We start from the raw sequence: 27695 nt of genomic DNA, 5'->3' as shown, positions 1-27695 counted from the left end.
GGGCTGCACGTTGTGCTGCCCGTATCCGAAATTGCGGATCCGCACTTCCAGGTCCGCAATTCCGTTCTCGAAAAAAATAGAACATGTCCTATTTTTGTCCGCAATTGCGGACAAGATTAGGCATTTTCTATTAAGCGTTGGCGATGTGCGGTCGGCAAAATGCGGAACGCACATTGCCAGTGTCCGTGTTTTGCGAATCCGCAAAACACGGACGTGTGAATGTGGAAGGGTTACATAGCATCCTAAATCAATATAAATGCTATGTGACCCCGGCAGTGCTGGAAGTTCTCCACGCAACGCAGCATGCTCTATATTGTGCGTTCTCCACGCAACGCAGGCCCCATAGAAGTGAATGGGGCTGCGTGAAAATTGCAAGCAAGTGCGGATGCGGTGCGATTTTCACGCACGGTTGCTAGGAGACGATCGGGATGGAGACCCGATCATTATTATTTTCCCTTATAACATGTATTATCTGAACGGATCCGTCCATGACTGAGCCGCACAAAACGCCAGTGTGCAAGTAGCCCTATGTGATATAGCCAAAGTTTAAAATATATATAAAAATAGTAATAACAGAACACTCCGACTGCGGCTTCTACAGATCCCCTATATCAAAATCACCATCATGGAAAAGAGTACATTAAAAAAAATAAAGTATTTTAGTTTGAAGGGGTTTTCCAGTGTCTAACACATGCACCCCCAATACCACGGTGGAGCAGCCAATAGCAGGCTGTGATGGTGAGGATGAGATGCATCGGCGGCCATGTCCGGTAAGTATAATCTATATCTATATGAGGGGCATGTGGTAGATATTGGATAACCCCTTTAATTTTGTGCTATAAAAAAAAAAAAAAAAACAGACAACCCCCCCCCCCCCCTCTTTTTTTTTAGAATTAAAAATGGTAAAAAAGATGCAAAGATTATTTTAAAAAAGCACAAGGTAAAGAATGGTATAGCTTTGGATGCATGTACTAAAGAGAATGAGAAAATGTCTGGTCAGGAACTGGTTAATAGGGCTGACTAGTGCTATAAAATCAGGATAGCAGGGCCGGGGTAGGAGCCGCACAGAGCGCTACTATGGGCAAGCTCCCTGACTCTCCATGGCTGCAGCGGCGCCCGGAAGTGTTGGGTCCACACCTTTACCCTTTCCGCTCCACGGTCTATTTGGTTCCACATGGTGTGGCGGGTCGTGCAGTCCCGCACGGTCCATCTGCTCCGCCGCTCCAGCTTCTCCGTCTCTGCAGGCGGCTTCTCTCCACTCTTGATGCCGGAAGACCCAAAGCGGCCCCGACGGGAGGAACGACCCATGGCGCTGAAAATCGGCACCCACAACGGGACCTTCCACTGCGACGAGGCGCTGGCGTGTTACCTGCTGGGGACGCTGGAGCCGTACAGAGTGAGTGCCGCCTTCTGACAGGTGCGCCTATAGGCGGCCGCCTATACCACCGTGTGCTGGGTCCTATGGGGTTAACCCTCCTAGTCCCCGCCATGCTCCAGCTTCTCACCGCTGCCTATTAGCCAAAGGCCATCTTTGTTTTGGGCTGCAGAGGGGTTACCTTGTCCCTGTGATAGGCCTTCCTTACACAGGGCGGCAGGTTTTGATGAGGTGTGTGCGATAGATATACCAAACACCAAGTGTCAATGTCCCCAGTATAACCTGTCACAAAGCCTAGTCAGGGACAGAAAGTGTCTCATTTCGATTAACATTATTGATAAGGGTAAGACAAGTTCACACTTGTGTTAACCCTTTCAATACTGGAGTGTGTGTGTGTGTGTGTATATATGTATATGTGTGTGTGTGTGTGTGTATGTGTGTGTGTATATATATATATATATATATATAGATATAGATATAGATATAGATATAGATAGATATAGATAGAAGCAGCACTCTTTAGGTTGCCAGGTGCAAATCTCACTTGAATTCCTGGGCCAGGAACAGTAGAACAAAATCGGTGAAATGAGGGCAGCACGCTGGTCTTGTGGTGAAAAAGGTGGATTTTATTACATCCAACAGCATTTCAGCTCTCTCAATGGAGCCTTTGTCAAGCTACGACATGCAGTACTTTTAGTTCGGCTGCCGCCAGACCTTCGCCCCCGCCCCCTTAATAGTCAATGGGGACAGAGCTGGCAGTTCGGGGGCCACACGTGAACTAGAGGCAGGACAGGATCCGACAGCTGGAACAGTCTGCCATGCTCCCCTGCTGCTAGTGTGAAACTAGCCTAAATTATGTTTTTTTTTAAATTTATCATTATATACTATCAGGGATTTTGAAAATGGGGTTTACATTAGAAATTGCTCACTTCTTATCCTGGCCTGCCATCTGGTGGCCAAAATAAGAATTGCAGCATGAACACGATCAGCCTAATCAGCAAGGCTCATCGTGTTCAGTGCAACTACTGGTGCTTCCACTGGCCGCACGGGGCATCGGTAGCTTCCACGTTTTTGCGCATTTAGATGCCATGATCACAGCATCTAAACCCTTTAATTACCGCGATTGGCATTATTGCTGTCATGGTAATTAGTCCCAGGATCTCTGCTGTTTGACACAAGAGACATCCTGGCCATGACGCTCGCTGCATGTGTGAAACCCTCAGGTATAAAAAAGAAGCCCCTCTTTTTTTAAGCTGGGGGTGCCAGGAGGCTTCCACGCTCCATAACCCCAAAGACGTGGGTGGCACCATTGGGCACTATACTGGGAAGCAGGGCATCTGTACTGAGCGTCTGCCTTCATCTTCCCACTTGTAGCCTGACTTCAGTACGTGCCGAGGAGACACGCGATGAGCTGCCTAGTCCACCTCCGCCTCACTCTTCCCTCACCCCGTGTACTAACTGGGTGGAAATGCCTGGGTGTGGAGTGATATTATAATAAGAGGATGGGCCGGGTGGGTCATGTGCGCGAGAGCATGTGAGATTTGTTCCTGCAGACCAGACTAAATTCAGATACCCAGCCACAAGCCGAGATCTTTTTGGGGAAGGTCCAGATCCAGGCTGTTGAAGGTCGTGAAGAGTACTGGTGACCAGAAGGAGCCTCCTACCCCTGCGGTATGGATTGAGGGTATGTACTGGGGCATATGACATTCTAAACTGAGTTTTATTCTCTCATCTGTGAAGCGGAAGTATCCCTTTTGAGGAGTCAGATTGTCAATCTTGGGATCGGCCCCAAAGATTGATGGTCCTATAGCAAAGGTCTCCCGTAGATTCTCCCTCCCCTTTGATTTGGGTCAGTTAAAAGACACTATGGATAGGAAGGCAGACAGTTTTTTTGAGACGTACATGGGAATCGCTGGAGGCCTCTTAATATTGCCGTTACTTGCACAGCCAGAGCCCTGGTTTTATGGATCAAACTGCTCGATTCTCAGATTAAAGATGGAGTCCCCAGAGAACAGTTATTGTTAAGGCAGCAGACTTTTTAGCAGATGTCTCTGCAGACGCTGTTAGATTATCTGCCAGAGCCGCTATCGTTAACTCTGCCCAGCAGGCCTTATGGTTAAAAAAATAATAATTGGTCAGGCGATGTAGCAGCCAAGAACTGCCTGTGTAACATCCCTTGCGAAGGAAAGTATTTGGCTCCACCTTTAGGGTACCTTCACACTTGCGGCAGGACGGATCCGACAGGCTGTTCACCCTGTCGGATCCGTCCTATCGCTGTGCCTGCCGCTTCGTCCCCATTGACTAAAATAGGAACTGGGGCAGAGCTCCGGCAGTGCACGACCAAAGGCCGCCGCACTTAAAGTCCTGGATGTCCGACTTTTTTGTCCGGCGGCCTCTTGCTGCGAACTGCCGTACTGCGCCGGAGCTCCGCCCGTCCCATTTGTAGTCAATGGCGAAATAGCGGCAGGACGGATCCGACAGGGTGAACAGCCTGTCAGATCCGTCCTGCCGCAAGTGTGAAAGTAGCCTAAAGGTGGAGCCAAATACTTTCCTTCGCAAGGGATGTTACATGGGCAGTTCTTGGATGCAACATTTGCATATCTTTCTTCCCAGAATTCCAGAGGAGCATCGATGGCTTATAAGTCTCCTCAACTAAAGCGCTCTTTTCATATGCATAGAGCACGATAAATTACCCCCTTAATGCTTGAATATGTTATCATTTAAAGTTGTTTTGGTTTTAAGTCTGGCTTTGCTTTGTGTGCCTGCGCCAAGTGTATGAATTGGTGCACCTTAGGCTACTTTCACACTTGCGTTCGGGGCTCCGCTTGTGAGTTCCGTTTGAAGGCTCTCACAAGCGGCCCCGAACGGATCCGTACAGCCCCAATGCATTCTGAGTGGATACGGATCCGCTCAGAATGCATCAGTATGGCTCCGTCTGTCCTCCGCTCCGCTCAGCAGGCGGACACCTGAACGCTGCTTGCAGCGTTCGGGTGTCCGCCTGGCCGTGCGGAGGCAAACGGATCCGTCCAGACTTACAATGTAAGTCAATGGGGACGGATCCGTTTGAAGTTGACACAGTATGGCTCAATTTTCAAACGGATCCGTCTCCCATTGACTTTCAATATAAAGTCAAAACGGATCAAATTTTTTTTTTTTTTTTTTTTGTTCATGGTAATGCAAACGGATCCGTTCTGAACGGAGCCACCGTCTGCATTAATATGAGCGGATCCGTTCAGAACGGATCCGATCGAACGCTAGTGTGAAAGTAGCCTTAATATGTCGCATGACTGTAATGTGGTTTACACCTTTAGATCTAAAAAGTACACCTGTGGGTTGTTGGACAAACACTGGACATGAATAAATGATTATTTGACCGTGTGACATGACAGGTTCCTGTTAAAAACGTCAGAAAACACAATTTCATGACTCAAGTCTAGGGAATACCTGGAGGGGACAGCACCCAAAAAGGAGGCCCATGCAGTATTACAGGGAGCAAGCCCTGCCCCTTGCTGGGGGAAAATGGAAGGCAGCCGCTGTGATCAGAAAGATGGAGAAAGAAACATTCACTCATCACTAAGAATGGACGAGCAGAAGTACGATAAGTCACCAGCAATATTTATTCATCAAGCAGTGGAGATGGACCAGAGATGTTACGTGGTCTATTACAGTCCATTAGAAAGTCCCCATGGCAGGTGCTGATGGATCAAGCAGGAATTTGGAACTTGGAGAAGGGATACTCATTATCAAGTCTTGTAGGCCTTGTAGATGCAGTGGACGAAAGTGTGTTCTCCACCTTTAGGTGATGTTCTTCAGGTGAGAGGTAGGTGGATATGAGGCAGCCTTGCAGGTCTCTCCTCTGATGCTGTCGGTGTTGATTAGTCTTTTTTTGAGGAGTAGAAGAAGAGAATTTTGCAGATCAGGAGGTCCAGAGACTGACCCAGGTGCTACATCCGCAGAACACGGCACCTGCAGTGGTTTTGTCATTGCTGTTTATGTGCATGAAATTGGATGGTGACCAAGATGGAGTCATCCCATAGGTGGGAATCTAAAAAACAAATATATATGTCAAGAAAAGGGTAAGTGAGAAAATGATGTAAATTTTGCTACATGTAAAAGTCACTTACCTGGGCAAACTCCAAAGACTCTTACAGCAATTTCCACGCCCCCTCGGCGCCCCGTGCAGTTTTTTTCTGTCTTGGTGGTATTTGACAGAAGATGGTGACGTTTTTTGAGCCGCTAAAAGCAGTCCCTGCGGCACAGGGGACAGCGGTGGCTGTTTTGGAGCCACTGGGCGATACAGGTAGGATGGAATAAATGGCCGCAGGGCAGGGATGTCACCTGCTCACCCTGGATGAAATCGGTGAGGCAGATGATGCATGACTGTCTCTCCTCTGCATTGATGGTCCTTGCAGGGAGGTCTCCAATTTGCTGGGCCCTGGAGCTTGGTGGAGGCTGGTGGGGCACACCCAGTGGAGCCGGTGTTGGGGGCTCTGGCGGTGGTATGGCCTGAGGTCTCATGGTGCCCATCCTCTGTATTAAGATGTCAAATAGGCTTTCTGCAGGGTGTATGGGAGACCTCCTGGGTGGCTGCATCTCCGTGGTCCTGCGGCTCGGTGGTATGGGCCGAGGATGGTGGAACTCGGGGGTGGTGGACTCGGCACTCTCACGGCTGCTCTCCCCAGATGGTCGGGGGTCTTGGGCCGGCTCAGCTCTTATTGGGGAGCGGCTTCTCTCCCTGGCAGATGGTAATTGCCGAGGTGGAGCTCTGACTCCGGAGACATTGGGATGTTGCCTGTCTCTCGCAGATGTTCTCTGAGTTGATCTTAATCTCTCTCGCAGGATAGTCTGACCTAAAAGAGCAAAGAAATTAAGACTAATGGAAGTATTTCCAGTATCTGGAGCCCATCTTCTGTTCTATCTAGTATTTCTTCTATATCTGTCTGCTGTTGTAGCCTGGACATAGTGACTTAGGTGGTCTTTTTGGTTCCTGTTAAAAAGGGTTGTCCAGCTTTTTTTAAGTGATAGTCCATTCTCAGGACAGTTCATCTATAGCTGATTGTCAGTAATTGGACACCTCTCCCGCACACTGATCAGCTGAAACGTCATTGCACGATCAGCATTGTAGAGTCCAGCGCTTGTCACTGAAGTCAATGAGAGCTGTGATTAGCGCTGGTGACAGAGCTACACGGAAAAGCTGATCGACAAGGATGTGGGGTGCCGGACCCCCTGCTGAGCATCCTGTGATCCTATTATGAGGATAGACTGTCACTTAAAGTCTGGACAACCGCTTTAACCAGTGTAAGGATACTTTTACATCTGTTTTCAATTCCACTTTTGAGATCCATCATAGGATCTCAATAGCGGATGAAAACACTTCAGTTTTCTCCCCATTCATTGTCAATAGGGACAAAACTGAACTGAGTGAAATGGAGTGCGCCAAAATGCGTTCTGTTTGGTTGCACTCCCATTGCGGACAGAATCTGTCCGCGAAGTGGTGTGGAGCAAGACGGATCCGTCCTGACACACAATGTAAGTCATAATACAACCGGATCTGTTCATGACAGATGCAGGCGGTTGTATTATTGTAACATCTCAATGTTCACCCCCTTTTACATCTCGGTTATGACCAGATGACATAGTTGCACCCATGTGTCCTGTTGGAGTTTAGACTGGTTGTCCCCACTACAGATAATGAAATTAAAGTCTGCCTAATTCTTCTTCAGAGCATCACTTACCCTCGTTCTCGGGCCGACTGAGCCAGGAGTTGTTATCGGCGTTTAGCTGTCGTAATTCCCGGGATCCCATCTCTGGTTTCCCGAGCCGGACCTGATGAAATTGTCCTCAAGTGGCCCCGATATTATTGGGCCTTAAGGGAAAAATATCAAAGGAAAAAAACAATCGGAAGCAAACACTAGAAGAAAAATCCAGTTCTCTCTTCCGGAGCCAAAATGCAGTTTACACCGAGGTGTGAACTCAAGAAAATGGCGCTGAGCTGACTGTGCAGAGGTGTCTTCTAGGTTCCTGAACATTGTGATGTCATACAGAGGAACCTGCTGTAGGTCAGTGCTTTGTGACATCACCACAGCCTGGCCGCCATGATGCTTCCTGCCAACTGCTCAGTATCTAAAATGGTTATCTCCTAGTTTATTAGTCTCTTATTTTTTTCACTTCCCTGATATTAAACTTTTTCTTTTTGGATCCCCTCCCGGCTTTGTCTGTAGGAAAACCGCATGATTAAGTTTGTGTGTACAATAGTGGCGGAAAAGTCAGATTGTGGCACATGCTGTATTTACACCATAATATGCAACTTTTTGTGCTTCTCGACAATTTAGCAAAGTGGTTCAAAAAGGTCCCCCCCCCCCCCTACACTCCCCTTCCTCCCTCTCTTCTCTTTCTCTGTCTTCAATCACTGTCTACTACTGTCTCTTTATCTTTTGTCTAATTTCTTTTTTTTTCCTTCTTTCTCTGGCCTTGTATTGGGGCTCCTCTTCATAACCTACGCAGAAGGTTTAAGGGAGGACACTTGACTAACTACAGCAGGATAACTTGTATTACCTTTCACCTAAGAGGAGTATACGATAACTGTTTGAATTTAAACCCATAACTGATGTCAGCAGTCAACCAAGATGTACTATAAGTGTTATGGGAGAAGATTTATTGATGGCCAATTCTATGTAAACACTGTTAATTTGTATTCTTTTTTTTCTTGAAAACTGAAAATAAAGAATATAAAAAAAAAAAGGTGAAGAGCGAAGCTTCCCCCGGACTTACTATAATTTACACCAGGAACCGGCATAAATTATAACTCCTGTCTAATACAGCTCCTAGAGGACATGGATTTGACTTTGTGGGCCTGGGATGTGTTGGATTTATTAAGCATCATCTTCCCCTTCATATATCTGGGCCATCTCACTCCGGGGCCCAGACGATCAGGTGTGACGTAGCAATCTCCAGTCTGGATGAATCCGGGCACAGAGTCCCTGCCGCTCATTGTGTCTCTGTATGGTGCTCTGTGGGGTCCATGTTACATAGAGAATACATTGGTTATATGGCATCCAGGGGAGCGTGCCGCCATTTATTTTCAATGGATTGAATGGGTGACCCCCTTTATGCCGTACACTGCGGGGCACTGACATAGGAAATCCATCTCTTCCCCATCTCCTAGTGCAGCTTACCAGTTCTTGGGCCCTTTGAATGGATTCTGTGTGTAAACAGTTGACTCCAGCATCACGTTCATAGTAATGAAAATGGCAGTTGAAAGCATTCAGCGCATGTGCAGACATGCAGCAGGACCCCCTGTATCTGCACATGCGCTGAATGCTGTCTGAGCTGGCACAGAAGAGGACACAGCCGGGCACACGGGTAAATGACGTGACCTCCGCCATCTTGATTTCTGTATACGCGGCTGCTTCTGGTGGCCACTGTTTGTACATGGAGTCCATGGACAGCAGGTTTCCCAGCACCCACTTGTTTATGGCATTGTAAAGGGGGCTTCAAAAAGTGACTGACCCCTTTAAGCATCTCCATGTGGAATACAGTAGAAGACCACCACCTATTATTTTTTGGGCAGCAATGGTACCCATGACACAGGGGTCAGCAGCCATCGGCACACTAGCTGTTGTGAAACTACAATTCCCAGCATGCCCTATTGACTTCTTTGAAATTTCTGAAAAAAAGCAGAGCAAATGGAGTGCTGAAAGATCTCTATCCCTGATATAATATAAAATCAAAACTGCACAATAGCCCTGCGGGCAAGGGATCTCGCCGCTTTCCTAAAAAATATTACTGCCCCTTGTCTATTAGATCATGTGTAGGAAGTGCAATCATTCCCATCCATGCCTCACTTATAGTCGTGGGTCCAGTTCTCAATCACAAGAACAGAGGCCCATGATCCCCATTGAATGGAGCTCAACTATCTCCATAGAGCTGAATGAGAAGCAGCACGCATGTATGACCTCTGCTACATTCATACCGTGGAGCACAAGCTCCCCCCATTCTCTTGATTTAGATTTTTATTAAATTTTTTGCCTAATTTTCTGTCTGTCGATCTGTCTATAGCTATTCCTATGATGTCTGGACTCAGTTCAAATAAGCTTTATTAGCAGTACTAAACACATATTAGGACTCATATAGCTATACTAGCAACGTAGGCCAGGTCTTAGCTGGCCAGCTACATGGGGAGAGTAAGACACTTTCAGTTCCAGGTGCTTCCATTCTGGATTTCTATGGCTCTCTGCATATTTACAAAGTTGGTGGTGGAGATGTCCTCTCCTATGTGAGCAGCCATCTTGTTTGTTCCCTACCTGGACGTTTTTTTTTTTTTTTTTTTTTAATAGTAGGCAGAGTTGTCTTTCAAAGGCAGACCAAGTAATTCAGATCCTGTAATCATTGGGTTGGATAGTAAACATGGAGAAATCCAAGATGATCCCCCTACAGTCGCAGAGGTTACTGGGGATTTTGCTCAACTCGACCTCCCAGAGATACTTTCTGATCTTGGACAAAATGAACAAAATAAGGTCATTGGTGCGAGATCTAATTCTATGCCCTTGCGTTTCAGTCAAGAAAGCTATGTCCGTCCTCGGTACCTTGACTCATGCATTCCAGCAGTTCTGTGGGCTCAAGCTCATTCCAGGGATCTCCAGTGGGAGATTCTCCAGTCATGGTCAGGGAGACCAGAGGAGCTGAACAGCAAGATTCTAATCTCCAGGAAGACCCATCGGTGACTAGAATGGTGGTTGATACAGGAGAATCTAGATCAGGGGGTCCTGTGGAAGGTGGTAAACCCTTTAGTAATCACTACAGGCCCCAGTCTGTCTGGGTGGGGGGCCCATGTTCTGGACAGAGTCTTTGAGGGATCCTGGGCAGTGCAGATTGGGAGATTTCTTCCAATGCAAAGGAATTGACAGCAGTTCTGAAGACTCTGCAGAAGATCCTGGCTTGGCTTCAGAACCGACATTTAAGGGGTTTGTCTGACAATGGTTCCGTGGTGGCCTACTTAAATCATCAGGGGGTAACAGGATCCAAGGAGTTGATGGGAATTACGAATCAAATATTTCCCTTGGTGACAACACCTTCCCTTCCAATATCAGCCCTTCATATTGGGGGTATAGACAACTGAAAATCAGACTACCTAAGTTGATACATACTAGACCAGAGGGAGTGGTCCTTGAATCAGGACATATTTGCAAAGATAGTAAGCCTGTGGGGGTTGCCAGACATGGACCACTTTGCTACAGGGAGGTGAAAAAATTATATTCCCTTTGTACAGGGGATTCTCCCACAGCAGTAGATGCCTTCCTTTAGCCCTGGGGCAGAGGTCTTCTGTATGCTTTCCCTCCATTACAATTGATTCCCAGGGTGTTGAACAAAATAAGGGAAGACAGAGCTTCTGTGATCTTGATAGCCCTGTTGAGCATGGATCACCTGGTTAAAACTGTCTGTCAGGGAGCCATGGGTCCTTCCGGAAACTCAGGATCTCTTGTGTCAAGGCCCAGTGATACATTTCCCCCCCCCCCCCCCCTACGCTAGAGTATGGTCGTTTTTCTTTACATTTTTAAGGATTTCTCATTCACCTTCTTGTCGGCTTGGCATTCCTAGGATATTAGAGTTTATCCAGAGCGGTTTAGCTAAGGGGTTGGCCTTAAGTACCTTTAAAAGTTCAGATTTTGATTCGAGTCTAGCTTCTCATCCTTTGATTGTTTTAGATTTTGTAAGGCCCTTGCTAGGAACATCCTGGCTAGGATCTCTAGGGTCCCTCCTTGGGACCTTGGCCTGGTCCTTCAGGCTTTGGTTAAAGCGCCCTTTGAACCCCTCTCTGAAGTCCCCATTAAGATTCTAGCATTAAAATGTGTCTTAGTGGCCATCACATTGGCCAAGAAATTAGGTGCAAGCTTTTTCAATCATCCCTCCTTATATGTCCATTCAGGAGGACAGCATTACTCTGCGCCCCGATCCAGCATTTCTCCCCAAAGTAGTCTCTTATTTAAACAAGGGCCAGGAAGTGTTTCTCCCTTCCTTTTGTGATCACCCTAAGGAAGCTGAACTCTATCATTTGGATTTTAGGAGATGTGTACTGGCTTACTTAGAGTTTACCAAGAGGTGGAGGAAGACAATTTATTTGTTTTTATGCAACTTGCAGGCCTTAATAAAGGAAAATCAGCTAGCAAAAGTTCATTAGCAAGGTGGATAAGGCAGGCTATCTTATGTTTCCCTATGGAAGCAGATTTCCCCCGGGGATGGTCGGCTCACTCAACAAGAGCGGTGGCAACTTCTTGGGCAGAGAGCAGAAGCTTTAATCCAAGACCTCTGCAAAGCTGCAACTTGGTCATCTCCTTTGACCTTCTTTAAGCACTAATAGGTTGGATCTTTCTTCTCCTTCTGACTTTGGTCGCAAGGTTCTCCAGGCCGTGGTCCCACCCTACTTTTTTCTGGGATCTCTCATGGTGCTGTCATGGACGATAGGGGAAAAATGATAATTACACTTACCGGTAATTTGATTTTCAAGAGTCCATGACAGCACCCCTAAATTTCCCACCCTTTTTACTTCGGTGTTGGTGACTGTTCTTGGATATTGTCACGAGGTATGAAAAAAAAAAAAAACAGAAGATATAATTATACATGAAGATCGCATATGCTTTTCAGCCAAGCAAGCAAGGAAAGTCTGAGGAATGGATGGGGGGGGGGGGGCTTTTCGACTCTGAAAACCACAGAAGAAGAGAGGCTCCCCAGCCCCCCCCCCCCACACTTTTTATTTTATTTTTTATATATGCCAAATTGTTAAAATCAGATATTTATCTGTATTTGTGACGATGCATCCGTGCTCAACTGATTTTGTATGGGCCAATATGAGACATGTAAAATGTTTTTAATAAGTCACGTCTATCTGATCTGCTGTCTGCCTTTTTTTTAGCAATTTACACTACCACAGAAGCAGGCTTAACTTGGCACTACATTTTGCACCTCATAAGCCGAACACAAGTTAATAAATGGGGGGGCAATATAAGCCAATTTAGTAGCCACGCACACTTTAACATTCAAAACACTGTTCTGGCATGTTTCATTCTTTCTGGTGAAAAAAATAAAATAAAAAAAGAGCTGATCTATTTGGTGCAAATCAAAATGCCATTATTTTTGTCATATTTTACACCATAATTCTGGCATAACATGAATAGTAAATGTCCCCCATTGTTCTAATGGTGAGATCTGACAGCAAAATGTATAGATCGTCTATCCTTAGGCTACATCACCAGTATCAGATCACCGCTACCGCGCAGCTGTTTTCAAGAGCTGCTGTCTGCCAGCTCTGTACACCGCCTAGAGGCCATGCCTGGTTACTGCAGCATTCAAGTGAACTGTAGCAGTGCTGCAGTAACCAGATGTGGTGACTACACCTGCACAGCAGCTCTTGAAAACGGCATATTAGCGGGGTGGTGCCCATTTGACATCCAGTAATGATAGATAATCACTACTGAACTTATGGAAAACCCTTTTAGCCCAGCAGTATTACACAATGCTGGGGGTCTAGGGCACAAAAATCTAGTGACAGGTTCCCTTTAAACAATTAAAGCTATTGTTGGTTTAGCAGTGCCAACAGCGTAAAGGTGTGTGCCAGAAATTCTCTCATTCAAAAGTTTTTTATATTTTATTTTTTAATAAAGTTTGAAAAACCACATACAGAAATGTAACCCAGAAGACAAAGGGTTAACATGAACTACCTACCAGCAGATGAAGTGCGGATGATCCGTGTATCTTAAGTATCTGTATGTCTGTTCTACAAAAAGATAGAACATGTCCTATACTTGGCCACTAAATGCAGACCACGGACACTTTGAAATCAGTGGATCAGTAAAAAAAACGAACAAAAATGTCTCTCACCTGTATCTTGTGGATCACAAAATACATAGTCGTGTACGTGAGGCCTAATGCCAAGGATGCTGGTCCAGGGAGGAATGCCAGGCAAGCCTTGGTGTGGGCAGGGGATGGAACTACAGCCGGTCATGGATATATTGGGGTCCTATGGAAATGGAGGATCAGACAGTTTTCATGGGACAAAATGTGACCCACTTTTCAAATTTAATTTGCCTTTAAAATTATGCCGGGGTCTTCATGACATCACTGTTGGGAATCCTTTTCTCATCTGAGGTAATGTCGCATGACTGAGGCGGTCTAGTGACATGTCATGGCGAGAGAGGAAGGCAACCTGTTGATGTTGACTGAGTCCCTATTCATAGATGGCAAGCAGAGATCCTGGAAATGGTGAAGAATTAAAACAGAAGGTGTGCTAGTCGTAAAACTTATTACAGGTTGTCCACTTTTTCACTCGACTCCATAATAACCGTGCATGGCCGAGTGTGCATGTCTATTTTAAGGGGACTATGTAGCTGATGGACCACTCTGGATGGGGATTATCCCCTATAGGAACAAAGGAATTATGCACTTTGTAATACAGGCTTTTTATGCTTTCCCCGTACCTCCACTGCCACCTTAGGTTTAGGTTGCACAGGTACTTGGTTAAAAGGGTTACCTGTGAATTAAGAAAATGAAAATACTTAATTATTACATTATAAATACATTCCCAAATACCTTTTTAATTAGTTATGACTCATTTTGTCTAGGGAACAATTAGGAGAAATAAAATGGCCGCCGTCCTATTAGGACACGCACAACCTGTCCTAATCGCACAGCAGGACAAGTTACTTTACAACACTGAGGTAAAGAGCTGCCTCATCCTCTCCTACTTGTCAGTAATTGTGATCCTGAATACAGTTAATATGATCTTCAGCTGAATGTCTGTGGGAAATGGAGTTCATGAGGGACAGTCAGACTGCGGTAATGTGGGGCTATAGTAATGGAGACTGCATACAAGAGCTGCTGATCATTTTCCCCACCTCCTGTCTGTACTTTGTCTCCTTGTGAACTCCATTCCCACAGAGATTCAGCTGAAGGTCCTATCTGTATTCAGGATAATAATCCCTTACAAGTAGGAGAGGAGGATGAGGCAGCTCTTTATCTCAGTGTTCTGAAGTCCTGCTGTCTGATTTAGGATGGGTTTTGTGAGTACTAATGGGACAGCAGCCATTTTATTTCTCCTAATGATTGCTCCCCAGACAATATGAGCCATTATAACTAATAAAAGGTATTTGGGAATATATTTATAATAATGTAACTTATTTATTTTATTCCTGGAGATTCCCTTTAAGGACTTCTGTAGAGACAGGGCCACGCTGCATTAAGTATTTTAATTGTGATATGCTCCATTACCAGCAGAGTGCGCTGTTTGGCTTCAGTGTACAGGTCATGCATACATGTAGCACTGTATCAGAAAATGTATGACAAGTCATGTGGTTATCAGCCTCACATCTGGCTGTTGCAGTAAGTTAAGGGACGTAACTACCTGCCGAATCCAGAAATCCGTGTGCAAACAGCTCCATTCAGAATGCATTAGGCTAAAACTGATTATTTTTTTGTTTTTCCTGGCATTGAGCCCCTAGGACGGAACTCAATACCAGAAAACTTTAACGCAAGTGTGAAAGTACCCAACCCAGTAGGCACCATGCAGAGGGATATGTAATGGGGGTTCTCTTGCCGTAAAATAGCCGAGCTTATCTGACATACAAACCCCATAAGAGTGCATTAAGTATAAAAGGGATGTAATGTGCAGACACAACTGTATGTGACAGGGCAGTGTCCTGACGATGGAGCACCCCCATGGCCTCCTTTCTGACACCCAAACTTTAAAGGGACGCTTCCATAATTTTATTTTTTTACTTTTACTCAATATTCGTAGAAAACTATTTATTTTTATTTAAGCAGTACGATGCCCTAGAAAACTATATACAAAATTACTGTCCTTCTGTAGAAGTCGGCACAGAGATAAAACTCCTAATATAGATAGGTGATCCATGGTCAGTTTATTGCTGCTGTGAGGTGTTATCTGGTAGTAGAATAGTAGTAGATTTAGGATGACAGCTGTATTGTTCTCTTGATAGACCTAGATAAAGATGTCCACATGTGTGATCCTGTAATGGAGTCTCTCACCCGCTTCCCTCTCTGATCGCAGTGAATGGAATGAATGAGAAAGTCAAGCGAAACAGTTTGTTGTGGTCAAAGTCCCAAGAAAGGAGGAAGGTAAAGATTTAGGACGGGAAGTGGTATACATGGAGTGATGTCAAATTCTATCCAGAAACCACCTACCCAAAGGGAATAGTGGAGTGAAATGTGCGTGTTTGTGTACATGTGGATAGATGGATTGTAAGCTCTTGCGAGCAGGACCCTCACTGTTTTAACCGCTGACTAGCTTGTTGCTATGTAATGTACATGAAGCCTCTGAGATGAAATAAAGAATATAATACGTATATTGCCCTTTATCAGGATGCAGAGATTGTTAGAACCCGGGACCCGCAGCTTTTATCGCAGTGTGATGTAGTTGTCGATGTGGGCGGCGAGTATGACCCTTCCCGGAACCGCTACGACCACCATCAGAGGTGAGACTACATCTATCTATGTCTTTTGTCCTTTTTTTTTTTTTTTTTTTTTTCTTGCCTTTGTAACATCGACATGTTTTGAAATCTTGCAGATCTTTCTGTGAAACCATGAACAGTCTATATCCTGACAAGCCGTGGGTTACCAAGCTGAGCAGTGCTGGCCTGGTATATGCCCACTTTGGCACACAGATACTAGCCACACTCCTGGGAACCGATGAGGAGGACCCTATTATACCAGTCCTATATGACAAGGCGAGTGACCCAAAACTGAAGCAGGGGAGGATTTATAAAGCTGTTTGAAAGAGTAACTCTCTGGTGCCCAAAGCAACCAATCACGGCACAGCTTTTATTTTAGATGTGCAGAATAGGGAGTGAAAGCTATGCTGTGATTGGTTGCTTATGGACAGCAAAAGCTGCTTTTCTTCTAGAGCTGTGATGGCTAACCTCCGGCACTCCAGCTGTGGTAAAACTACAACTCCCGAGATGTACACCTGCTTGGCTGTGCTCAGAACTCCATAGAAATGAGTGGAGCATGCTGGGAGTTGTAGTTTCACCACAGCTGGAGTGTCGGAGGTTAGCCATCACTGGCATTTTCTGCTAACCATAAATCTTGTAGAAAGTTGACTCGGATATTTTTCGGATGCGGACCAATTCAGTAGGCCTGCAAAAGATGCGTACAGCACTCTGTGTGCTGTCCACATCCGTATGTCCATTCCAGGGCATTCTCAAAAATATAGAACATGTCCTAGTCTCTTCCACATTACCGACAAGTATAGGACTGTTCTATTATGGTCTGGACCTTCCGTTCCGCAAAATGCAGATCTGCAAAACGGCAACGAGCGTGTGCATGAGCTCCAAGGCAGTCTTTACAATCCATCTAGCAGTGACTGTCTGAGGTTTCCGGATTTTGGACATATGAGTTGAATTTTTCTTGCAAGTTATGGACCCATTTGGGGACCAAGCCATCAGATGAGCTCTGGCTGTGTATTGTAATACATAGAAGCTACAGAAGCCAAGAGGTCGAAAATGTGTTTAAAAAAAAAAAGAAATTACAAATATGACTTTTGTAGAGAAACTACATGCCTTTCAGTAAAGAAAATGCCCCAAAAGTGTCCGTACTCTTTAAAGAAGTCAATACGTGGATGTATTGTGTAAATCTTTAATATTTTCTATTTCCTAGATGTATGAGAACTTTGTTGAAGAAATCGATGCTATAGACAATGGAGTATCCCAGTTTGATGGGGAGCAGAGATACAACATCACCACCAACCTGAGCTCCCGAGTTGGACATCTCAACCCACGCTGGAATGAACCTGATCAGGACACAGAAGTAATAGGACCTGCTATTGTGGTTACGTTTCCTAGAATGTGTGTGGAGATATGTGGATGTGTGTGTGGATATTTTTTATATATTCTATTGCAATGAGTGCATTTAGTATCTGTTCACATACCCTGAGCGTATCATTCACTGTGTGTTCAAAATCGCCATTGTATGTGTAGTGTTTTAGATTGTTGCCACATGTACTTTTTTCAGTGTCAATTTTTATTTTTTGCCAAAAAACATTCAGTTGTAGTAATTTTTAGGTGTTTTTGTGAGATGTACACCCCACAAAATTAATTACTTTCCCTGTAGTGCATTATACAAAAATTGCTGCTGAAGACCCAGAGGATAAGTCGTCAACATGTAGACACTGGAAAATCCAGTTTTTTGTTTGTATCCATATCAAAAGCTAATGTTCTTTGGAAATCTTTTATCACTAAGGGCCGTTCCACTTGGCATCGGGAGCATTAACAGATGTACCTGGAGCCTAAATGTTAAAAGGGTTGTGCTAGTTATCCTAAAAGCTGCCAATAATACCTTTTTTAAAGGGGTTATCCAATAACTAATGTAAAAAATAAAAACCGTACATCCTATAGTACATGACAATAGAACCGGCCCTGTACCTCACATGGATCCAGAGATCTCCTCATTCATTGCTCTGCTAGACTCATATCAAGCTGACAGCTCAGGGGAGTGTCTTTTTTGCTGCAGCTAAGGGGGCGTGTCCATGCTCTGCCTATCACAGCTCAGGAGGCAGCTGAAGGATGAAACTGAGCATGTGCGGCCATCTCAGTGAGCAGGTCAAAGAAATAAGGAAAAACAAACAAACTGCAGGTGGCGCTATACAGATGCATTTTATGGCTATCACTAAAATAAAGTGGCCTAAGTGGGAGGAAATGCTCAAAAACCCCAAACACTGTAGCATGTTTATAACCGGGGGGAGCAATTCCTCCGCTTGTGATCCATTGCTAGTGGCAATCCCCAGCAAATAAAATGCTTACAATGGAGGATGTCTGCAGCGGACCACATGAACCACAAGGCATCCTACACAAGATGGAGCAGTGTGTGGATGAAAATATACAAATACATAAATTACTGCAAAAGGTGCACCACAATGATATGCAACTGACAACACTGGCTAATCCCTCAGGCTGATGTTAAAAACAGACTTTAGCCAATGTATTCCAGCAAGGAACACATCGGAGCCCTTTTTGCAACACCGTCAAGGTATCTCAGTGTGGCATGGGTCCTACCACTAGACCACCTATGGTGTGTGAACACTATATGGTGCTAAGAGCTAACTCGCAGCCAAGCTCCCACATACCTCCATAGTGAGATCACTCATGCAGTGGGAGAAGAGATGGGGCTGCAAGCTCCACCTATAACTGGGGATTGCCGCTAGCAACGGATCACATGCGGAGGAATTGCTCCCCCGGTTATAAACATGCCACAGGGTTTGGGTTTTTTGGCATTTCCTCCCATCTTAGGCCACTTTTTATTTCAGTTATTTTTCTTGATATGTTTAGAATGTGCCATTGTGTACTGCTGGTAGCATTCTGTTCCACCTGGTAGCCTGTGTCACATGGCCTGTTATAGGTGGGGCTCGCAGCCTTATCTCTCCCACTGCCTGAGTGATTTCACTATGTGACTGGTTTCGTCTTAATGTACATGGCGCTTATGTGGAGCAAATGGCATAAATTGTACAACTTTGAACATGCAGCTCTCATTGTAATGTGTATTCTCACAAATTTACTTTGTAGGCTGGATTTAAGAAGGCGATGGAACTGGCAGGGACAGAGTTCGTGTCACGCTTGGACTTTTACCACCGTTCTTGGCTGCCGGCTCGATCTTTGGTGGAAGAAGCCATCAGACAGCGATTCCAGGTTCAGTAGCAGTGGTTGATTTTTAGCCTCAGCATTTTGGAACTGAGACCAATCCTGAGCATAGTGACAGTGTACTTGTCTCTGGTCTGCCTCTAGGGGCAGTAATGTGCAGTGACAACTGCTGTCTCTTACAGGCGGATGGCAGTGGAGAAGTGGTGATCTTGGCCCAAGGTGGATGCCCATGGAAGGAGCACTTATTCCAAGTGGAAAAAGAAATCAATCTGGAGAAACAAATTAAATACGTGATCTATCCAGATCAGAGCGCTAAGTGGAGGGTGCAGTGTGTTCCCACAGGCCCCAACACCTTTCAGAATCGGTTAGTAGTAATATGAATTATCATATTTGGTTATGGGGCATTATATTCTTCTAGATAAAGGAATTGCATAAATAACAGGCTCACAAATACTTGTAATTAACTTACCTTAAGGGTCCATTCACATATCCACATCTGTCCCCATTCATTCTCTATGGGGACAGAAAAGATGCGGACAGCACAGTGTTCTGTCCACATCCGCATTTCCGTGCCACGGCCCTGAACTTCTGGGCCGCGGCTCCGCAAAAAATAGAACATGTCCTATTCTTGTCTGCAATTGCGGACAAGATTAGGCAGTTCTATGGGTGGTGCCGGCTGGGTGTATTAGGGGTCTGCAATACACTACGGACGTGTGAATGGACCCTAAGGGATCTATTAAATGGGTGTAGTAAAGCAAACTGAGTAGAGGACCTTTTATATCACACACAAACTTATGACCTTCTCTGTATCTGAGCACGTATACTATTCACAGATGGGCCCTATAAGAGGGGAAAAATGGGCTTTACTTATGCTAAAAATCACATTGTTAGATATTTTTGATAATTTGGTGTAATTGAAATTTTTGTTTCTAGATGAGTCTCATTGAAATGTAAGAGAATAGTTGATGGTTTTCTAGAAGAATCAGATGTCCTTGTTTCCTTGTTCTTTTTGGAAACGCTGTTCTTGTACTCTTCCCTAGGCTTTCTCTACCAGAGGATTGGCGTGGTCTTCGGGCAGATGATCTCTCCTCCATCAGTGGCATTCCTGGTTGCATCTTTGTTCATGCCAGCGGCTTCATCGGTGGAAACGAGACACAGGAAGGTGCTCTGGAGATGGCACGGAAAGCATTGACGTCCTAGAGTTGTTACTACGTAGGATACAGCCAACTGTACCATTCAATGCTGAAAAATCTACAATTTGTATTTATACCATGTGGCATCACTAAATATTTTTGTATTGACCATGTTGTGTGACTGTTCATGTACATGCACAACCTGAGGCACTCAACAGGATAGTCGGTCACAGTAGCCCTTTTTGACCCTTAGATGGGTTTGTTTAAACACGGGCATAGTTACTAGCACTGAACCATACGTTTAATGTATATGCTGGGAAAAGTTAGCCATTGTCCCCTAGTTCAGCCACAATAGTGTAGGGTCTTGTTTCTGATACCAGAGCAATAAGATACTGCATAATATAAGGATTCTAGGCTTCTACTCAAAAAAGGAGATTTTTTTTTTTTTTTTTTTGTATAACTTACCAATAAAATCTCTCTCGCTCTTCATTGGGGGACACAGGAACCGTGGGTATAGCTATGTCCTCTAGCAGGCGTTGACACTAGATAAAGCTGTTAGCTCCTACCCTGGCAGCTATACCCCCCTCCAGCCTGGAGCGAGAGCTTCAGTTTGTGTACAAGCAGTAGGGGAAGCAAGTCAACCAAAGAAAAACACGTGGAACACCAACCATGTCAAAAGGCCCAACGGGGTTCTAACCAGCAACAGCCACAACTGTGGCCGGAGAACAATACTGGGTGGGTGTTGTAATCCCCCACCAATGAAGAGCGAGAAAGAGATTTTACTGGTTAGTTATACCAAAAGCTCCTTTTCTCGCCCATAGTCAATGGGGGGGGGGGGGGGACGACACACAGGAACCGTGGGACGTCCAAAAGCAGTCCACAGGGAGGGAAAAAGCCACAGACCCATGGAAGCAGGCATCTAAGGAACTGCTGCCTGCAAGACCACGTGGCCCAAAGCAGCAACCGCCGATGCATGCACCTGGTAATTTCTTGTGAACATGTGTAAGGAGGACCGGTAGCTGCAGGGCCGGCTCCAGGTTCATGTGGGCCCTTAGGCGATAAATCCCAGTGGGCCCCCATGAGGCATTTTTTTTACATTTACATGTCCCCCTGTGGCTCCCACATGGTATAATTACCCCCAGTGGCCCCTATACAGTATAATGACCACTAGTGGCCCTTCACACAGTATAATTAACCCCCAATTCCCACCCCAACTGTATAATGACCCCCCAGTGGCCCTGCGTTCAGAATAATAACCCCCGTCGCCCCATTCAGAATAATGACCCCCCAAGTAGCCCCCACACTAGGGAATACTGTATGGAAGGGGCTCTGGGGGGTCATTATACTGAATGGAGGGTCATTGGGGATCATTATACTAAATGGTGGACACTGGGGGTCATTATACTATGTAAAGGGCCCTCACAGTATAATGACCCCACAGTGGCCCTCCATTCAGAATAATGAGCCCCCACTGGGGGTCATTATACTAAATGGAGGGTCAATGGGGATCATTATACTAAATGGGAGGCACTGGGAGTCATTATACTGTGTAAGGGGCCCTCACAGTGTAATGAATGCCCCCTCACCTATCATTGCTGGAGCGCAGGGGAGCCGGCGGTCCTGTCATTCACTCCTCCGGCCTGCTGCAGCAGTGGGCCAGGCCTCAAGGAGAGAAGGAGATGTGCAGTGATGTAGCTAGAACTGACTGGGCCCCACAGCAAATTTTAGTACGCGCCCCCCCTCTTTCCAAATGTGTGTTCACATTACGTTTTTCCTATCGGTTTAATGTATACAAATGTGCAGCACTCCATGTTTTTGTATCCTGCAGAGTCAAGTAAAAAATGCATACGTTAACATATGTTTTTTCTACCATGGAACTGTATAGTGAACGGACACCACTGTACGGCATCAGTCTGAGGCATCTGTTAACGCATACATTTTTGGTATGCATGAAATGGATGGCACCAATAGGATGTGAACCCAGCCCAGGTGTCAGAATAAGCACCAGTATACAGCAGAGCAGCGTGGCGGAGAGGGGAGGCCGCCATGTACTGACAGAGCGCTACCTGGTCCTGGTGGTCAGGGATGAGGACTGTGTTTCCCAAGGATCATTTTCTACTGGGAAATACCGGGCACAGTATAATACACTAGAATCTATATGATATAAAGATATTAACCCTACCCCCGAATAATAATACAGTTAGGTGGTCATTTATTATATAGAAATACGTCTATATTAGGCGTATTTCTGACAGATTGTGGCGCAAAGGTCCTTAGCACTGCATTCTGTATCTTTTCTCGCTCGTGCCAGGTCTAAAAAAAAGTGGTGTGGGCAGGGAAGGGGATACAGTTATGGCCATGCAGTTATTATGGCACTGCACAGGGTGTGGTAAGAGGGCACAATGCAGGGTATAAGGGGGCACAGTCACATGACCCTGTGACGTTAGAAGGTCCTTATGGTGAATGCGATTCAGATGCCACCATAATGAGAGGCAGATTAGTGAGACAAGGGCCCTGGATGGACAGGAGGGGTGTCCCACAGAGAAGAGACAGTCACAGCACAGACTGTCTTCACACTTCTCTGCTCCAGCCCTGCGGTCTCTCTCCTCAGGCAGCATGTCCTGTGTAGAAGGGGCGTGTCTGAGTCTCTGCTGCAGCTGGACCCATGTGACTCAGAGGGCCCACCAAAGGGGTACTGTGTAAGTGAAATGACAGCAGTGAGAGCTTCTATCTGTATTGATGGAAGTGCTCATAGCAGCTCAGTGGGCCCCCCCTGGAGCATTGGGCACTTGTCGGGGGATTCTGGGTTATGACGCCGGCCCTGGGTAGGCTGCCTTACACAACTGTGCAGCCGATGCGCAATTCCTCCTAGCCCAAGAAGCGCCCGCTGCTCTGGGAGAGTGAGCTGTGACACCTAAGGGCGTAACCCTGATCTGGGTGCGGTATGCTTCAGCACTTGCAGACCGAATCCAACGTGCAATCGCCACCTTGGAGGCCGCCAATCCCTAGCGAGGACCCTCCGGAAGACAAAAGGGGTTCCGTACGCCGGAAGGGACTGGAGGCTGCCAATAAGGATTAGAGCTCTGACCGTCCAATAATGTAACTTCCTTCCGTAGGGTGTGAAGAAGAGGGACAGTGAAGGAAGGACAATTTCTTCATTGATATGGAAGTCAGAGACCACTTCGGGAGAAGAAGGAATGGGCCGGAGAACCGCCTTATCCTTGTGAAGAACCAGGAAGGGAATTTTTGCAAGAGAGCACTCCCAACTTAGACACTCATCTAATGTATGTGATAGCCACAATAAAAACTACCTACTAGGACAGGACCCGGAGTGAGAACCCCCGCAAGGGCTCAAGGGGAGAAGACTGGAACGCTGAGAGAACTATATTCAGATCCCCAGGCGGTAAGGACGGTACGGAGGAACCGTATGTGCCACTCCCTGAAGCAAGGTTTCCATGGGCACCAGAGGACGCTGGAAAGGAGCCTCAGGGCAGAAGCGCCAACAGCTGACCCATCAAGGAACTGAGGGCTAAACCAAGGTCCAACCCTTATTGTAGAAAGGATAGGACGTGGGGAGGGAAAAAAAACCGAGTGAGGGGATGTCCCGGCTTTCACAGATACCCAGGAAGGACCTCCAGGTCCCATAATAGATCCTGGGCGATGCAGGCTCCTGGCCTGAATTATAGTGCAGATGACAGCTGCTGAAAAAAAACTCTGCATGTCAAAATGGCCACGCCGTCATCTAAATGCTGATGTAAGACCGGACCCTGAGAATGTCTCTGAGTGGCAGTGACCAAGGGATGTCTCCAGGAAGGAGAACGAGGTCGGCGTACCACGCGCTACAGGGTCAATTTGGCGCAACTAGGATTTGTCGGAATGTCCTCAATCTTGATCTGAGAACCCTGGGAAGGAGGGAAAGAAACACGTAGGGGGGGAGAACCAACGCCAAGAAGAAATCAGGGCGTCCACGTTGCATGCTTCCGGTACTCTGGCTCTGGAGAGAAAGGTGGGAAGCTTTCGTGTACAGTCGTGGCCAAAAGTTTTGAGAATTACATAAATATTGGAAAAGTTGTTGCTTAAGTTTTTATAATAGCAATTTGCATATACTCCAGAATGTTATGAAGAGTGATCAGATGAATTGCATAGTCCTTCTTTGCCATGAAAATTAACTTAATCCCCAAAAAACTTTTCCACTGCATTTCATTGCTGTCATTAAAGGACCTGCTGAGATCATTTCAGTAATCGTCTTGCTAACTCAGGTGAGAATGTTGACGAGCACAAGGCTGGAGATCATTATGTCAGGCTGATTGGGTTAAAATGACAGACTTGACCTGTTAAAAGGAGGGTGATGCTTGAAATCTTTGTTCTTCCATTGTTAACCAAAGTGACCTGCAAAGAAACGCGTGCAGCCATCATTGCGTTGCATAACAATGGCTTCACAGGCAAGGATATTGTGGCTACTAAGATTGCACCTCAATCAACAATTTATAAGATCATCAAGAACTTCAAGGAAAGAGGTTCAATTCTTGTTTAGAAGGCTTCAGGGCGTCCAAGAAAGTCCAGCAAGCGCCAGGATCATCTCCTAAAGAGGATTCAGCTGCGGGATCGGAGTGCCGCCAGTGCAGAGCTTGCTCAGTATTTGCAGCAGGCAGGTGTAAGCGCATCTGCACGCACAGTGAGGCTAAGACTTTTGGAAGATGGCCTGGTGTCAAGAAGGGCAGCAAAAAAGCCACTTCTCTCCAAAAAAAACATCAGTGACAGATTGATCTTCTGCAGAACATATGGTGAATAGACTGCTGAGGACTGGGGAAAAGTCATATTCTCCAATGAAGCCTCTTTCCGATTGTTTGGGGCATCAGGAAAAAGGCTTGTCCGGAGAAGAAAAGGTGAGTGCTACCATCAGTCCTGTGTCATGCCAACAGTAAAGCATCCTGAGACCATTCATGTGTGGGGTTGCTTTTCATCCAAGGGAGTGGGCTCACTCACAATTTTGCCCAAAAACACAGCCATGAATAAAGAATGGTACCAAAACACCCTCCAACAGCAACTTCTTCCAACAATCCAACAACAGTTTGGTGAAGAACAATGCATTTTCCAGCACGATGGAGCACCGTGCCATAAAGCAAAAGTGATAACTAACTAAGTGGCTCGGGGACCAAAACGTTGACATTTTGGGTCCATGGCCTGGAAACTCCCCAGATCTTAATCCCATTGAGAACTTGTGATCAATCCTCAAGAGGCGGGTGGACAAACAAAAACCCACTAATTCTGACAAACTCCAAGAAGTTATTATGAAAGACTGGGTTGCTATCAGTCAGGAATTGGCCCAGAAGTTGATTGAGAGCATGCCCAGTCGAATTGCAGAGGTCCTGAAAAAGAAGGGCCAATACTGCAAATACTCTTTGCATAAATGTCATGTAATTGTCGATAAAAGCCTTTGAAACGTATGAAGTGCGTGTAATTATATTTCACTAAATCACAGAAACAACTGAAACAAAGATCTAAAAGCAGTTTAGCAGCAAACTTTGTGAAAACTAATATTTCTGTAATTCTCAAAACTTCTAGACTGTAGATACCGTTAGCACACCCAGACCAATGGAAGAGTCCCAGTAGAAGGAGGGATGTGGAGGGTGCCACAGCCCACCAGTCGGGACCGGAGCGTGCCTGGAATTGAAGACCACCAAACAAATGCCCCGTGCAAATGCAGATGAGGGAAGGTAGTAACGTAGGAACTACCAAGGCATGGGGGGTGGCTATGAACCATGAGCCAGAGGAGGAAAAGACAGAAGAATAGGCTAGGTCTAAGCCCATTCCCCGTCTGAGACCGGCGCTATACAGAAATAGCCAAGGATTAAGTGGAAGTGCAAAAACTCCGCCTGAGGAGGAAGCAAGGGGAGTCGCACAGGCAAGGGGAGTCGCACTGTATTGCTAGCCCCATACCCCAGCAGAGGAGGGGGCTACTCGCAGAGGCCACCGAATTCAGTGCTAAAAGAGTCCACCTCCTGATGAAAGAGCTGCAGTAATAACCCAAGCATGTAGTTGTAACGCAATACCGCTCCCACAGTAATAGCCAACTCTTGCCCCGTCAGCGCAAAACTGAGGGGGAGAACTGAGGCTATCCGTAGAAGCCACGTACCATACTGCCCCAGTTAAGTTGAGCTAACCTTAAAAACTCTGCCTGGAAGGGCGCTGAACAGGCGCAACTGCCAGGGTAATGCTGCACTTGTGGAGGAGAACAAGCTGTAGCAGCTAAACCAGAGTGCCAGCATAACCACTTTCCCAGAGAAGGGGGAGTGGTGGATAGAGAATACGGAGTCAGTGAAACACTCGACTCGCTGGAACGTACTCATCATATATGTGCAATGGAGTACGCATTACGTATTGATGCGGACAATATCATGACCGACTGGAACAACGGGGGCCCATGGAGATGGGGGTCTCTAGGACACATAAGTGATGCTAGGAAACCCCCTGAGAAGACAGAGGATGTTATAATCATGCGCAAAACCAGCACTAAAGGAAAAGGATACAATGAGGAATAGCCACCGTGTCCACTGGTGGCACCCATGCAGTGTCCCAGGGGGTCAGTAGTGTATGCTGGGCTTTGTAGTGCAGATTAACCCACTAACCTGGGATCCACTGTCGTCTTCAATTCTGGTCAGATACTGGAACAGGCAGGTATTTAATGTTCGTGACGCCAGTGTCAATTAAACGGTGACACGCCGTGTATAGTAATGTAGAAGAATGAAGCAACCACGGGTTAGCCAACCAAAACGGGAACTTTTTACTGAACGTTAGTGAGAATCATACATGGACCCAGTTGGAAGCGCAGTTCCAAGGAAGACAGTTGGTTTCTATTTGAATACAGCTGGTTCTTAGAAGTACAGAATGGCCGGTTATAGCGATGTTCTTTACAGAGTGTTAATTACAGGAGATGCAGTACAGGCGGCTTGCACACTATTCCTGACTGGTCCTGAAACATGTGACTCATTCTCCAAGGTCTAGTGCCCTATATCTGGCGTACCCTTGAAGCTGTCCTTATCTAGTACCTCCTCTGTTATCTTGAGTACCTCTCGCTTTATCAGATTGGCCTCTGTAGTATTCTGTGTCCCGGCTGGTTGCTTGCTTCTGATGTTTCAGCTAAACGGATGATGACTCAGGAGGGGAACCTTTTCCTTGGATCCGGAACCCGGTTACAGGGCTTACTACCCTCTCCTAGTCGGCAGGCTTCAGGCCTGCACTACTCTCACAGGCCCATAGCCTGGCCTTGCCTCAGACACAGGATCATCTCTGACTCCTTTTCCCACTGTCTGTCCTACTACAACTTCCTGACTGGGCCTTATATAAACTAGGGTTCCCTAGCTCCCTCTAGTGACTCAGAGCTGGAATGACACCCTAGCCGGCCTGCACATGCACATTTCACAGTAACAGGAAGTACACAGCATTACATTAACAAGATATTTTATACCAACCTCCCCATAAATACAGGGGGAACGACAGTACCCAAGTGACCCTTCTGTAGTGACGGGGTATTACTCTCCCGTACAC

At 46.0% G+C, this 27695-nt stretch overlaps 1 protein-coding gene across 1 annotated transcript; it reads left to right on the top strand.

Moving 5' to 3' along the window:
- The first annotated feature begins 1137 nt into the window (after positions 1–1137).
- Positions 1138–20316, top strand: LOC122932238 (MYG1 exonuclease-like). The gene is made up of 7 exons (XM_044286531.1): positions 1138–1396; positions 15746–15858; positions 15951–16110; positions 17039–17188; positions 18940–19062; positions 19197–19378; positions 20055–20316. The coding sequence occupies exons 1-7, from the start codon at positions 1175–1177 to the stop codon at positions 20212–20214; spliced, it is 1110 nt and encodes a 369-aa protein (XP_044142466.1). The 5' UTR covers positions 1138–1174; the 3' UTR covers positions 20215–20316.
- The last annotated feature ends 7379 nt before the right edge of the window (positions 20317–27695 follow it).

This window comes from Bufo gargarizans, chromosome 3, assembly GCF_014858855.1.
Source record: "Bufo gargarizans isolate SCDJY-AF-19 chromosome 3, ASM1485885v1, whole genome shotgun sequence".
Taxonomy (NCBI): domain Eukaryota; kingdom Metazoa; phylum Chordata; class Amphibia; order Anura; family Bufonidae; genus Bufo; species Bufo gargarizans.
This window is presented reverse-complemented; position numbering and strand designations above follow the sequence as displayed.

Excerpts from the sequence above, each read along its gene's own strand:
- LOC122932238 (XM_044286531.1), top strand. The coding sequence starts at position 1,175 with ATGGTGTGGCGGGTCGTGCAGTCCCGCACGGTCCATCTGCTCCGCCGC. Across the intron at positions 1,397-15,745 it reads GGACGCTGGAGCCGTACAGA|GATGCAGAGATTGTTAGAAC; the intron begins GTGAGTGCCGCC and ends GCCCTTTATCAG. Across the intron at positions 16,111-17,038 it reads TACCAGTCCTATATGACAAG|ATGTATGAGAACTTTGTTGA; the intron begins GCGAGTGACCCA and ends TCTATTTCCTAG.